The 15,259-nt window shown below is 44.9% G+C and overlaps 1 protein-coding gene and 1 pseudogene across 2 annotated transcripts in view; one reads left to right on the top strand and one right to left on the bottom strand.

Moving 5' to 3' along the window:
* SHC3 (SHC adaptor protein 3) overlaps nt 1–1,170 on the bottom strand; it is a 183,207-nt gene extending 182,037 nt beyond the window's left edge. The window contains exon 1 of one of the 2 annotated variants that reach the window (XM_086414507.1): nt 484–1,170. In XM_086414507.1, the coding sequence (XP_086270633.1) occupies nt 484–939 (456 nt within the window). In that variant the 5' untranslated portion in view covers nt 940–1,170. The remainder of the gene's footprint in view (nt 1–483) is intronic. The other variant, XM_086414508.1, reaches the window with a different exon arrangement.
* Nucleotides 1,171–12,753: 11,583 nt separating this feature from the next.
* LOC147367639 (large ribosomal subunit protein uL23 pseudogene) lies at nt 12,754–13,268 on the top strand (annotated as a pseudogene).
* Nucleotides 13,269–15,259: the final 1,991 nt, after the last annotated feature.

Below are 15,259 nucleotides of genomic sequence, written 5' to 3'. Positions count from 1 at the left end.
CTACCTATCTCGTATAAAAGACAGTACTTGGGCTGCACTGCAAGAAGCTGGAAATTCTTGCTGAGGGAAGAAATGAAACCATCTACCCTGCCGCCTGGGGCAAACACAGAAGTAGTGACTCCACCTGCCTTTCTCATCGCAGGGACTGCCCAGTTCTTCCAAGTGTGTACCCTAGGCAGACCTGATGCACAGTTCCCAGGGAGAGTGGGCCATGCCGAGAGGGGTACTGGCCGGACACATGGCAAAGCTCGGTGGCAAAGGCATGCCAAAGGAGCGGAGCCAGGGGAAACCAGGACAGTGAGGTCACCAATTTCAAAGCTTCTCCCACTGGATGCGCAATGGGTGCGTTTTCTGAGCTGGGTCCCCTCTGCCAAACGAACTGGCTGCGAAAAAGTGCGCACCCCCGGGCCTCCAAGGCGACCCACTGTGCCGGACGCCTCTGCGCCCGGGCTTTCCCACCCGGCGGCCGGCGCCCGCACCCACCTTGACGACGTAGGTGACTCCTGCCCCCAGCACCTGGTCGTTGGCGTGCGGGGCGCGGGGCGGCGGCTCGTCGCCGGGTCGGCCCTTCCTGGCGGCGCGCATGGCCGGGGCGCGGGGGCCGGGGGGCGCGCTGCCGTCCGGGGCGGCCAGGCTGGGCGCGCTGCAGCTGCCCGAGAGCCGCGCGCCCGCCCGCTCCCTGGCCGCCGACAGGCCGCGGAGGCCCGAGCTGGAGAGTTTCAGGTGGGACACCTTGTGGAGCAGGTGGCCCAGGCTGCCCGGCCCATCGTCGGGCGCCCTGCGCAGCGCTTCTCCGGACACCAGGTAGGGGGCCGCCGCCGGGGCCGCGCGCGCCGCCGAGACCTTGCCACCGCCGCTCACCGACAGGTTGTGCAGAAGGTCATCGACCGATGTCACCGAGTCATTCCTGAAGCGGTTGTACTTGGTGCGTGGAAGCATGCCCCTCCGTGGGCTCGCCGCATCCGCCCGGGCGCTGCAGGTGCCGGCCCCGGCGCAGGCTGCCGCGCATAGCAGGCGAGCCGCGGTCCCCGGGGCGGGACGGAGCGGCCGGGACAGCAGGCTGGGGGGCGCGAGCAGCGGCGCCGGCCTCCCACCGCTAACACCCCGCACGGCCGCGGCCGCGCAGCCCCGGCCCCGGACTCGGCTGCTGAGGGCGGTACGTTCGCTTTGCAAAAGTCATAGTTTCCTCTGCTGCGCGCCCAGCTGCTTGGGGCTGCTCACAGCAAAAGCATGACTCACTCCGAGAGGAGACCCTTCTCAACAAAGGCTCGGTGAGCACTGCAAATCACTTCCTGTAGCAAAAAAAAAAAAAAAGAAGAAGAAAAAAAACCACATACACCCACTGACAGCACACTAGAGCCAATCAATTCTCAAATTTCCTTTCTCTACCTTCCCAGACATTTCCTTCCAACCTTTGGTTTTTCACCTCCCCTTTCCCTGCCCCCTCTCAGCATCTATGCCAGAGGTAAATACTGTTCTTTCAAATGAACTTTCTGAAACCCATTATTCTAAGCTAGGGTTTTTTCTTCCCTGTTCAGCCCATCTGTGAGCCTAGAAAAGTGTCTGACGGTGCAGCGTTAAAATGTGACGAAGGATTTTTAAGAATAAGATCTTCAGCGGATCCTCATGAATTTTGATTTGGAAAGCAGCAGGAATTCTTAAATAGCCAAAAAGAAAATATTCATTCCCAGGTGAACATAAAATATCAATCTCCAAGGTTTTTTTCAAGTCAACAGAGCAGCCATGACAAGAGTCTTTGTGGCGATGCAGTTCCTCCCCCTCCCAGGAAAAAAAAAAATCTGCGTATGAACTTCTGCCCAGAGCCACTGAGGGTCTCTTCCCTGATAATTTACAGCAGTCTTTCTCAGCCAGGGTTAAGCTGAAAACCTACTTCTGAAAAAGAAGAGTGTTTCTTTTGATGAATGGCAACAAGCTCCAGAAATCCATTCCAAAAGGGGGGCTGTGCTTGAAGCTTTATTCCAACTGAATGTGTTCAAGCTCTGGAGAAATGCCTAAGAAACGCTACAGATACATTTCAATATCCCTTTGGTTGCTGCTTGCAACCCTGCAGAAAGAAAGAGAAAAAATGCAGCTGCTGTCAGTACACTGATCAAGCCCGCCGAAAGATGCCTTGTTTTCAGGAGTCAGACACCGGCTGCAAGTGAAACACACAGGCCTCCTTGCTGTCCGCGGAACAGAGCACTGACCCCCTCCACCCCACCCCAGAAGGTCTGCGGAGACGCAAACCCACTGACCCCTGTCACCACGGGCTCTGCCGGTCTTCATCGGTCTTCATCGGTCTATTGAGAGAAGCTGCCCTTCACAGTGGAACGCTTTCGCTCCCTGTCCAAGTTTCCCGTCTACTTCTATGCAAAAAATGAATTTACCTCTAGCACGTTATCAGATTAGCCTTAGTCTTCTCACACCCACTGCTAGACATGTGACACTTGAGGCACCCAGCCTTGAAAAGCTTTATGGAACAGGGTGTGACGAGTGCCACTCAAGGTGGGCCAGGTGAGGCCCGCTGCGGGGACGCAGGAGCGTGGAGAAGCGGCAGCTCCCCTCCCAGGGCCGCAGGCCTAGCCGAGCAGCCGCATGGCACTCATTTTTTTTCTTCCCCTTGCTGGCATAGCAACAGCAAATGCACACTCCAGAGATGGTGGTGATGGGTATCCAAGTCCCCCCAGATCTAAAGCAAAACTTCCCTATCATTCCCAAACCGTGATCTTCATTAGAAGCAGACAAAAACAGCAAAATGTGAATGAAATGCTGTTTGTGTGAATGAAAGGGCTAGCGAGCGAGCCAGCGTTTCTGTGAATGAAGCCGGGCCTTGCAGCCGGCGCCAGGCAATCCCCTGGTTCCAGCGGCCTCAGCCAATGAGCAGCCGCCCCGATGACTCATTCAACAAAAGCTTGCTCAATAGTGGAAGATTCCATTTCAATCAAAGGCGGGATCTTTCATCCAACAGCAGTGTGGGAAAAAAAAAAAAAAAAGCCTGATTACAAAGATGTAGGGAGGAAGGAGACGGCTGTTATGATGAGAGGAAAAACTAGTTTTTCCAAGGAAATTCAAGATCCACTGGACAGGTATGAGTGCGAATAGGACTGCCCTCTTGGAGGTGAGCTATGCCCTAAAACTTTCATTCAGCCATTCATTTACATCAAGAGCAATCATGAATGTGCCATTCTGTTCAGCATTTATTATGAATGTACAGTGAATGCACATTCAATACCCAGGCTCCTCGCCCTTGATCCTTTTTGTGAAAGGAATATAGAACAGGCATGCACGTTCTGAGTCCCCAAGGAGAGGGAAAAAACCCGAAGCTACAACGTTAACCCTTTAGCCAACAGGAGACATTCGTTTCTTTTGTTATAATGAGGCAAGTAAAGGGAAATTGACCACTTTAAAAAAGTAAATAGCAATATAAATGTACTACATGTGAAGAAGATATAATCTAAGAGGGAGATTAATATTTTAAGAATACAATAGGACAGTAAAACCTCACTTATCAGGGAGATGGTATTAGCATTTGGGGACTTAGGAGAAAAGCAAAAAGAGGATCCCAAAGCTTTCTCAGCACCAAAATAGAAGCTGCAACCCAGCCAAGAAGCACTCCCCGCCTCCACCTTCCTTCCCAGGACAGCCCTGTGGGCCCTCACTGGGGGCTGTTATTGCTTATTTTAAACATTATCCCAGAAGCCCAAGTATCAGATTTATCAGCCTGTGACAATATAAAGATGGATAATGGATGAAATTTTCATAGTCTGGTGACACAGACAACAACAACAACAAAACAGAAAAAATGAAACCATTATTAAGTCAGCCTCAAGAAAGCCAGGCAGCCTAGGGCCTTTCCAGAATATCTGCTTTTCTTTTTAAATCTGTTCATTTAAAAGTGTATTGATTTCCTATTGCTGCCATAACCACAAAATCAGTGGTTTAAAGCAATGCAAATTTATCTCCCAGTGCTGTAGATCAGAAGTCCAAAATGGCTCACAAGCAGATTAAGTGAAGGTGTGAGCAAGGCTCATTCCTCTGGGATTTCTAGAGAAGAATTGCCTTCTCTGTGCCTTCTCCTGCTTCCAGAGGCTGTCTGAACCTGTGCTCCTGAGAATGGGCCATAAGTTGGACCCTGGGGAGCGTGGCTTTGCCCATAGATTTCATTCCAAATAGAGAGGCAGAAAATTGAAAATTAATATTACTATGCAGTATGCTATGTGAATGCTGTAGTATGTGTGATATACAAAACGTATCCATAGGGTACCATACGGAAGTAGCGTGAACTAAGGATGTCAGGGTTGACTTCAGCAGGCAGATGACCCCCCAAGAAAATATTTGAGGCACTACTGGGATCTTCCAGATAGGCTGAGGAAAAAAGGTACCTCGAGAGGAGATGCTGGGTAGGGAACAGCTCAAGTCTTGAGCGAGTTCAAGACTTCCAGAATCCTGTGTAGATTGGTTGGGCTGATGCATAGTATTGGGAAGCCAAGCCACTAAGATGGCCTGACCCAGAGCATCTAGGAATAACCAATGACTTCCTTGAGATGCTTGAGCAGGTTTGCAGTGGCTTGAGAGAGGTGACACAGTCAGGTCTATATTTTATGTGGGCACCTTGACAGTGAGGTGGGGTGGCCTTGAGTTGTTTACAGAACAAATGAAAAGTGATGGAGTCTTGAAGGAAGACCAAAGCAGTGGGCTGAACAAGAGACAATAAAATGACCTGGATGACAAAGATGGGTGAGAAAAAGTGGGCCAGGTTGGCTTATCTGGAGGCAAAGCTGAGATGGAGTTTGGGGTGCAAGATGCTTGTTAAGGACCAAACTCCATGGGAGGCAGGAGGAGGCTAGAGGTATGGGCAGAGGGAGAAGTGGGCCTTTGTGAAGCCACACATACCCCAGCCTGGTGGGCTCCCCACTGAGGGTCCCCCTGGGGCCTGGTGGGCTTTCCTTTCTCCTTCACTACTCACTCCCTCAGCTGCCCCAGGAGTAATGGCCTCCAGCCAAACAGCAGAGACTCCATTCTGCACAGAAAGAAACAGGATCAGAGGGGTTATGAGATCTGCCCAGGACACACAGGGTTAGGAACTGGCCATTCTGTCTGACTCCAAATCTATGTTCATGACCACGGCCTCAGCAAGCTTGAGTAAGGACCTACTGAGAATCAACTATGGAGGTGGTGGTTCCCCAAGACAACACCTTTGCAGTGTAACAGAGGGACTGTCATTTAGGTCACGGGGTGGTGCCAACTGAATGAGAGATGATGAAATGGATGAAAGCAGTCATACTTTCCAGAAGACTAATTGCCATGAAAGGGAGAATATAGGGCAATGGCTGGAGGTACAGCAGGGAGTTTAGAACAGATAATAGAAGAGTTGGGGGTATGTTTAGAAGAAAGATGAGGGCAGGACTTCCCTGACGGCCCAGTGGCTAAGACTCTGCCTTCCAATGCATGGGGCTGGGGTTTCTATCCCTGGTCAAGGAACTAAGATCCTACATCCCACCTTGTGCAAAAACAAAAAAAAAAAGAATACAGGTGAGGGCTTTAGATTAGATCAGAATGGAAGAAATGGAGATCCAGGAAAGAGGTGGGGGTCAAGAGGATAGGTGGAGCTATCACCCTAGAAAGGACAGTGGGAGAGATGGAGGAACTGGGGAGCAGGTCATTTGGGGTTGAGCAGGAAATAGGTGGTTCCAAGGAGGAGACCCGTTTTCAGAGAAGAGGTTAAGAAATTCCAAAGGATAGTGACTGTAAACAAGGAATATACCAGTTCTATTAGCATCAAGTCATTAGCCACTGTAACTGCCCAACAGTGCACCCTGAAGGGAATTCAGGATGGAGGAAAACAGAAAATATTCTGTGCTTTGGATATTGGCCCTAAATAGGTAAGACATATATATGCTTAGTCGCTCAGTCATGTCCCACTCTTTATGACTCCGTGGACGGTAGCCCACCAGGCTCCTCTGTCCCTGCGAATTCTCCAGGCAAGAACTGGAGTGGATTGCCACACCCTCCTCTAGGGGATCTTTTCCACCCAGGGATTGAACAAGGTCTCTTGTATTGCAGGTGGATTCTTTACCATCTGAGCCACCCATGAAGCTCAAGAATACTGGAGTGGGTAGCCTATCCCTTCTCCAGGGGCACTTACCAACCCAGGAATCAAACCAGAGTCTCCTGCATTGCAGGCAGATTCTTTACTAGCTGAGCTACCAGGGAAGCCCGTAAGACACATATATCAAGGAATAATTTCATTGGACTCAGATTCTTGCATCTTCTTATACATACAGAAAAGCACTGAAATCATTAAGTTGAGATGTCTGGATTTTTGTGATTAGCAGTAATCTTATGATGTTCAACTACATGTTTTTTTCCCCCCCCAGCAAAAGAAACTTGTGTATATCCTGTCTCTTCCCTTACTTCTTCAGAACAGTTCATTCAGAGCAACCTGAGAGGCTGTCTCCTGAGTACAGTCCTCAGTGCATACATTCTAAGTTGCTTCAGTCGTGTCCAACTCTGTGTGCCCTATGGACTGTAGCCCGCCAGGCTCCTCTGTCCATGGGGATTCTCCAGGCAAGAATACTGGAGTGAGTTGCCATACCCTTCTCCAGGGGATCTTCCCAACTCAGATCAAACTCGTTTTTCTTACGTCTCCTGCATTGGCAGGTGGGTTCTTTATCACTAGCACCTCCTGCTAAGTCCAGTATAGTCCTCAAAAAGATTCCCAAATAAATCTTAACTTGCAAATTTAGGTTGTACACTTTTCTTCGGTCAATGTGACACACCAGGGATTCCTAAGAGCCAAAAGTCATTCCCACCTTTAGGGCTGAAGGAATGGGAAAACAACTGAATTTCTAGAACCAGTGGAGTTTCAGAGGGAATTTTAGAGGTAGGGCCACTGGGAGGAGCTGTAGTTTTAAAGGAATACAGTTACTGATGGAGAAGTAGAACCAATGATGGGAGGAAACAGAGAATAAATACCCCAGCTTCTCTCTTCCCAGTCTCTGACTCCTGTTAGCACCTTCCATTAGCCAAATTCACAAGAAGCCAGAGGTTCAGGGAACTTGGTGGTGGGGAGTGAGGGACCAGCCTCCCAGGAACGTAGCAGGCAAGGAAGAGTAAAGGGAGGTGGACCGCGGCTGTCACCGTGACTGTGTCCGCAGATAAATCTATCTGCGCTCATGGTAGGAAGCCAAAAGACTTTGATGCCTAATGTGGAGTTATACCTGATCTCTGTAACACAAAGACCAAGATTGTACTTAAAAAGTTAAGGTAGTCCATTTAAGTAAGAAAACTGAAGTGAGGATGAACGCGTACAGAGCCTGCTGAGGAAAAGAGATGATGCTGCTGACAAATGAGGAAAAGCAAAGATGTTCCTGTTCTGCATTATGAATCCACCATAACTATATGAGGGCAGAGGTGTGATTTTCTAAAGGTTCATCTGCTGACATATGAGCTGGAAGATAGCATATCATTAGGTAGAAGGTTCATTCGAGGATGCAGGTAGAGGCGGGAAGGAGAGAAGGCAGACTAGCAGGAGCGGGAGATGGGCAGTGGGGAGAAGAAGCACAGAGATGGAAGTGGCTGTGGAAGCAGCAGCAAGTGCAGCACAGTGGTATCGAGGAGAAGCACTGGGGAGGTGGCTGCTTGGATCCTTTGGGATGCATATCCAAGGGAGGTGGGAGGGAGCAGAAAGCCCTTAACTATGCCCCTGAAGCATAGGAGCTGCCTCACAGGAGGGCAAAGCAGGGTCAGGGGTGACAGGTTCACTAAAACCAGAGGTTCGAGTCATCCTGGGGGCAGGCTGGGGAACAAAAGAAAACTCATTTCCCACAAGGTGGGAAGGGATGGGCACTAGGGAAGACAGCACGAGAATACAGGGTGTTTAGACAGGAAGAAATGTGAGGCAAACCCAGACCTGACCGTGGAGAGAGGTTCCCAGACTGAGGTGGGCAGATGTCTTCTCTGTAGGGCTCCTAAGGTGCCTGAAGGTAGGACTGTCTGTGGTACAGGAATCCTCTGTAACAAGTCACCCGGGGGCGACAAACCTGGCTGCTGAAAACTGGGTGTGCCTAACAGTTCAGCATCAGGGACATCCTTTTTATTTTTTCTATTTTTTTTTTTAAAGATTAACTTATTTTTAGCTACTCTGGGTCTTCATTGCCACACAAGTACTTTCCCTAGGCATAGTGAGCCAGCACCACTCTCCGTTGAGGTGTGGGGATTTCTCATTGTGGTGGCTTCTCTTGCAAAGCACAGGCTCTAGAGCGCAAGCTCAGTGGTCGCAGTGCGTGGGCTTAGTTGCCCTGTGGTATGTGTCATCTTCCCAGACCGGGGATTGAACCTGTGTCCCCTGCACTGGCAGGCAGATTCTTAAGCACTAGAGCACCAGGAAAGCCCCAACAGTTTTTTTTTTTTTAATTTAATTTTTAAATTGAGGTATAGCTGATTAACAATATTACAAAAGTTTCAGGTGTACAACTGAGTGATTCACAATTTTTAGAATCATATTCCATTTCTACTTATTATAAAATCTTGGCTTATGTTCCCTGTGCTGTACAATATATCTTTGTATCTTATTTATTTTATACATAGTAGTTTGATTCTCTTAATCCCCTATTCTTATCTTACTCCACACTCCCTTTCCTCTCCCAGCTTGTAACCACAAATTTGTTCTGCATATCTGTGACTCTGTTTCATTTTTGTTATATTTGCTGGTTTGTTTTACTTTTTAGATTCCACATATAAGTGATAACATACAGTATTTGTCTTTCTCTCTGTCTTATTTCACTTAACATAATACCCTCCAGATCTATCCATGTTGTTGCAAATGGCAAAATATTATTTGTTTTCATGGCTGAGTAATATTCCTATACACACACACACACGTACATACAAACACACACAGATATATATGTGTTGATTGTTCATCTATATGTGGGTTAATTTCTGGGCCTTCTATTCCGTGTCATTAATCAATGTGTCCGTTTTTGTGCCATACCATATTATTTTGATCACTATAGCTTTGCAATATAGTTTGAAATCAGGTAGCGTCATACCTCCAGCCTTCTTCTTCTTTCTCAAAATTGTTTGGCCATCTGGGGACTTTTGTATTGATATTTCTATACAAATTTTAGAATTATTTGTTCCAGTTCTGTAAAAATGCCATTGGTATTTTGATAGGGATTGCACTGAGTCTCTTGGGTAGTATGGTCATTTTAACAATATAAATTCTGCCTATCTGTGAAGACTGTGTATCTTTCCATCTGTTGTGTCATCTTCAATTTCTTTCATCAGTGTCATAATTTTCCTTATATTCCTTTGTAAAATAAATTATAGCTTTTACTGAAGAATTAATTTATTCAGAAAACAATTTAGTGAATTCTATATTCCCATCAATTCCTTGATCATATGCGTGTTTAGTTTTATGTAGAAACAATTTCGTGTTCCTCATTCTCCTCTAAAGAATCTATTTTCAGGGATGTTCTAGTTAATAATATAATCTCCACAAATACATTTCATGTTTCATGGAATTGAGAAAACACAATTCCTTTAGGCTTTCCCCATCACTGGCCACTGGTTGTTTCTAATTTATCAACGCCATAAACAGTGACATAAGGAGAGACTTCACACACCCAGCTTCCTCTGTATCATTGGGTAATCTCTCAGTATAAATCACAGGGAAAAACAAACTTCCATACCTCTTGATTGCCATTGCCAAGTGCCTTTCCTGAAATTCTTTATGTTTTCACTTCTGACAGCAATCGGTAGACCTGTGTTTCTGCAACCTCACCAGTTTTGGGTTTTTGTTGTTTTTCTGGTTTTCATAGTAACAAATTCTTTTTCTTATTTAATAGTTTTCAAGATGGTTATTCGAGTCTGGGCTCTTGATTGGTGGAAGGGATGCCATAACTCTGCCTTCATAGGAACTGGTTGGCTCCAAACCAAAATTAACAAGATTTGCCCAGATTTGGATAAGGAAGTAGGGTGGTGGGAACCGGTCTACCTGTGGACTTGAACTTGTACAGACCCTTACCTACATCTTTCCATCAAACAGAGGGCCTGTTTTGAATCTCACACTTATCTTTCTGGACTCACAGCATTGTTTTGGCTATTTCTAATTTAGATTATTTCTTCTAGACTCTGTGTGGGTTCTCCCTATAGTCAAATGTTTATCACTTTTAGCTTTTTCAAAAAATATTTTATTATATATATAATTATGTATAATATAGTTACATTGTTATATAATTGTTTACAGATTATATATTATGCATTATTATTTACACATAATTTTGTATATTAATATACCTATATATTAATATTAAAGTATTATTTCTCTTTCATATGAATATGTGTTATGATTTCTATAATACACAGCCATATATATTAATATACTTATATAACCTACATTTATACATCTTTATGTGTATTAATTATATGTATTATTGCTCTTTCATATGCATGTATTATGTCTTATGATTTACACATAATTATACATACTTTCTGGAGAAGGTGATGGCACCCTACTCCAGTACTCTTGCCTGGAAAATCCCATGGACAGAGGAGCCTGGTAGGCTGCAGTCCATGGGGTCTCAAAGAGTCAGACACGACTGAGTGACTTCACTTTCACTTTTCACTTTCATGCACTGGAGAAGGAAACGGCAACCCACTCCAGTGTTCTTGCCTGGAGAATCCCAGGGACGGGGGAGGCTGGTGGGCTGCTGTCTATGGGGTCACACAGAGTCGGACATGACTGAAGTGACTTAGAAAGAAAAAATACATACCAACATAGGAGCTTCCCAGGTAGCTCAGTGATAAAGAATCCACCTGCCAATATAGAAGACACAGGTTCAATTCCTGGATCAGGAAGATCCCCTGGAGAAGGAAATGAAAACCCATTTCAATATTCTTGCCTGGAAAATTCCATGGGCAGAATTTTAGCCAGCTGCAGTCCATGGGGTTCACAAAGAGTTGGACACAACTGAGTGACTAAGCATGCATGCATATATACTGACCTACTTATACAATCTTTGTCAACATAATATTTATGTATATTAATTATACATATTATTTATTCTTCATGTGTGGAGTCAGAAGCAACAATGCTGGGGCATCAATATGCTGACACTGGTACACTAGAAAGGACTTCACTGTCTTTGATGCACTTAGTAAGACTGAGAATAAAAATTCTGTATGTTTTCCCACTGCAGCCACCAGCAGCCCCTCTGTGTTGTCATGGTTCTCAGACAAGGATTCCCTGGTGGATATGTCACCATGAAGAAGGCTGGCATCACCTGGCATTCCTGGATTTAGTAGATGTTGATGGTTCCCAGTTATGCTACCCAATTACTTCCCACATGAACAATGTCCATTGACCACACAGTAAATGTGCAAATCAGGTCAGTGATCCCAAACTGAAAGCACACCCCCTGGATATGTTCCAGCCACACAGTACCCAACAGACTGAAATGGTTCCACCTGCCAACATCTCAGGACATCAAGGTGGTCAACCTTGAGAAGCCCGATAAGACAAAATCTTGGCAAATTCCTTACACAGCATCTTCAAGGAGTTCAGTAGAACTCTTGGTGAACTTCACAATGTGAAATTCCTCTGCAACAGAGTTCCCAATGCTGGCTGCACATTGGAAATCTCGAGAACTTCCTTGTCAAAGAAACCAGAAATTTAAACCAAGAACCTCCAAAATAATAATAGTGAAAAAGATGTGCCAAATACTTTTCTAAGTACTCTAAATGGTCTTTCATTTTTGCAAATTCCCAAATTACATATACACCACACTGTCTTTGTTTTATAGATGGAGAAACTGAGGCACAGAGAGCTTAAATAATGGTTCACAGTCACAAGCTAGAGCCAGGCCTTGGCTTTGGCAGCTCTGGTCAACCAGGCTGTTGACTGACCTACAGTCTTAGGAGTTAGCAACACCAGGTACCTGGGGACTAGCATGTAAAGAGTAAGAGCTGAAGTAAGCAGGCTTACTTGAAAGTCTGTTTAGAGGTAGTTTCCAAAGTCTTTCCCCAACCATCCACATCCAGGCTGTAGCTTCCTGCCCACCCTGCTGAAGATAAGTTGTTTTTGCTTTGGAGAAAGTGGGATGGAGGCATCTGTCCTGACACACCCCATGCAGACAAGAGTAAGCACCGCCAGGGAGAGGCTGGGCTGGCAAATGTTGCCACAGTAAATCCACCACAAAGGGCCCCTGCTCTTCCTTTCTGATAATTAAAACCCAACAGAAATTTTTGAGGATATCTAGAAAGCTGAACAAAATTACAAAAAGATGGAAAGAAGAAAAGATGAAATTAGAACACCATATCAGAAAATTCATCAAGCAAATTGTAGGAATTGCAGGAAGAAAAAATAAAGATAGAGGTGGGAGGGGAGGGAGAAAGGAAAGGAGATAAGGAAGGGATGGAAAATGAGAAGAGGAAATAATAAAATAATAGCAAAATTTCCTTGAACTGAAGCACATGAATACTGAGATTGACCAAGATTGGGGCACAATGAGATCTTTCTATGTTGAAAAGCCTCAGTGGGAGACACACAGAGAGAGACAGAAAAAGAAAAGCAGGTCACATATAAAGAATCAGGATCAGAAACACTGGAAAGCAGACGTCCCTAGAGCCATGCCCTCAAAATAATGAGGGGGTAATTATTTCTGATTAGAGTTTTATACCCAGCCAAATAATCAACAAAGGTGAAGGTAGAACAAAGACAGTTTTAGATATTCCAAGTCTCAAAAAAGCCTTTTCATGAAGATGGCACTGAAGGCAAAGAAGGAAGCCCCTGCCCCTCCTAAAGCCAAAGCCAAAGCAAAGGCTTTGAAGGCCAAGAAAGTAGTGTTGAAAGGCGCCCACACCCACATACACACAAAAAATCTGGACGTCACCCACTTCCTGGCGGCCCTAAACACTGTGGCTCAGGAGGCAGCCCAAATATCCTCGGAAGAGCACCCCTAGGAGAAACAGACTTGACCACTATGCCATCATCAAACTCCCCCTCACCACCGAGTCAGCCATGAAGAAAACAGAAGATAATAACACACTGGTATTCATTGTGGATGTCAAGGCCAACAAGCACCAAATTAAACAGGCTGTGAAGAACCTCTATCCCATTGACATGTCAGGTCAATACTCTGATCAGGCCTGATGGAGAGAAGAAGGTATATGTACGACTGGCTCCTGACTATGATGCTTCGGACATTACCAACAAAACTGGGATCATCTAAACTGAGTCTAGCTGGCTAATTCCAAATATAAAAGTTTTCACTATGCATAAAAAAAAAAAAAATCTCAAAAAAAATTCTGCATTTTTCCTCAGGCAGCTACTATGAGATGTACTTCCCCTTACCCATCAGGGCAAATATTTAAAAGAGGAAGCCATAGGATGCAAGAAATGGGACCCAATCCCAGACAGAGGGGAAGGGAAATTCAGGGGTGATAATGAGGGGACTTCCAAGATGGCCTTGCAAGAGCAGGCAGAGGGTGACAGGAAAGCATGTTTCAGGAATGCAAAACTGGACACAGAGAGAGGCAGTTCAGACTCCTGATGGAACTTGGGATACTACTCATGATAAGTACAAAGAATCTGAAACAAATTAAAAAGGCAACCTTTCAACTCCAAGGAATGTAAGAAATTGGTGCAGAAAAGGAAAAATAATTGCCATGTAATACATGGCTCAGTTCTCAGTAATATTCCCATGTTCAAAATAATGTAAATACTGAATGTTAATCTAGTCAAAATACACTGTATTTGTACAGGGAGAATTGTGGTCTGGGAAGTGAATTTATGGTGTGAATGTTTTATAAATTTTGAATAACCAATTGATTCCAAGAAATAATGGAAACTCGTTACTGCTGGGAAAACAATGGATGAGGGCTGCCATTTCTCCCAACATGTCTTATACAGCAGATGGACCATGCAGATGACGTGCATACATAACTTTAGACCGGAGGTTTGTAGATCAAGTACTATGATCCGATACCCAACCAGGAAAAAAAACTGTTCTCCCTTAAGCCTCTGATTTTGGCAGTTTTGTGTCTTAGTGGTCTTGCCAGGAGGAACTGGCTGTAAAGTATATTTCTACAAGTCTAAGTGAATTGATGCATTGGGTGAAGGTTCTTATGGTTGTCAGGATGCATGGTGAGAGACTGCCAAGACGGATGGCTTATTTTATAGAAATTCATACTAAGTGGTTCTGCCAGTCATGTGACCTACAGTTTGGCTGATCTTTGGGCCACTCCTGCTGGGGGCCTCAAAGATTCATCTATCCTCAGGGCAGGGTGTCACCATTTGCTATGAGGGCATGAAGCGCACTTTTTATAAAAATCTAATCTAGTGGGAATGCAAAACAGTGCCACCACTTTGGAAAGCAGTTTGGCAGATTCTTAAAAGTTTAGACATAGACTTATTCATCCACCCAGCAAATCTACTCCTTAGAATCTACCCAAGAGAAAGGAAAATATACGTCCACAAAAGACTTGTACACAAATGTCCATAACATCATTACTCATCATAGCCAGGGAGCGGAAACAATGGAGATGTCCATCACCTGGTGAATGCAAGACTACTCTGAAGGAACAAACTATTGATACACACTACAACATAGATGAACCCAAAATTGTCGTGCTGTGAGAAAGAAGCCAGACACAGTAGACCACCAGTATGATTCTATTTTGGGTCTTCTCTGGTGGCATGGTCCTATTTATATGAAATGTTCAGACAAAGCAAATCTATTGAGAAAGAAAGCAGATCAGTTGATGCCTGTGGGGAAAGCAGCAAGGACCGGGGATTAACTCCAATGGGCACAAGGAATATTTTTATTTATTTTTTAATGATTTTTTAAAACATTTATCTATTTGTTGGACTGTGATGGTTCTTAGTTGTGGCACGTGGGATCTCCAACCTTCATTCTGGCATGCAAGATCTTTAGTCGCAGCATGCAAAATGTTAGTTGTAACATGTGGGATCCAGTTCCCTGACCAGGGATCGAATCTGGACCCCCTACTTTGGGAGCTCAGAGTTTTAGCCACTGGATCACCAGGGAAATCTCACAAGGAAGTTTGAAGTTTTTTAAGGTGCTAGAAACATTTTAGAACTACATTGTAGTGATGCTTATAAAATCCTGTAAATTTACTAAAAATTACTAAATCATAAAGACAATTTACTAAAAATTAATTAATTTTTGAATGGGTGGATTTTATGGTATACAAAAAAAATTTGTTTTAAGAAAAATATTTGGAAATACTTCTT

Source organism: Bos grunniens, chromosome 8 (genome assembly GCF_055505025.1).
Source record: "Bos grunniens cultivar Pamir isolate PY7600 chromosome 8, Bosgru_T2T1.0, whole genome shotgun sequence".
NCBI lineage: Eukaryota > Metazoa > Chordata > Mammalia > Artiodactyla > Bovidae > Bos > Bos grunniens.
This window is presented reverse-complemented; position numbering and strand designations above follow the sequence as displayed.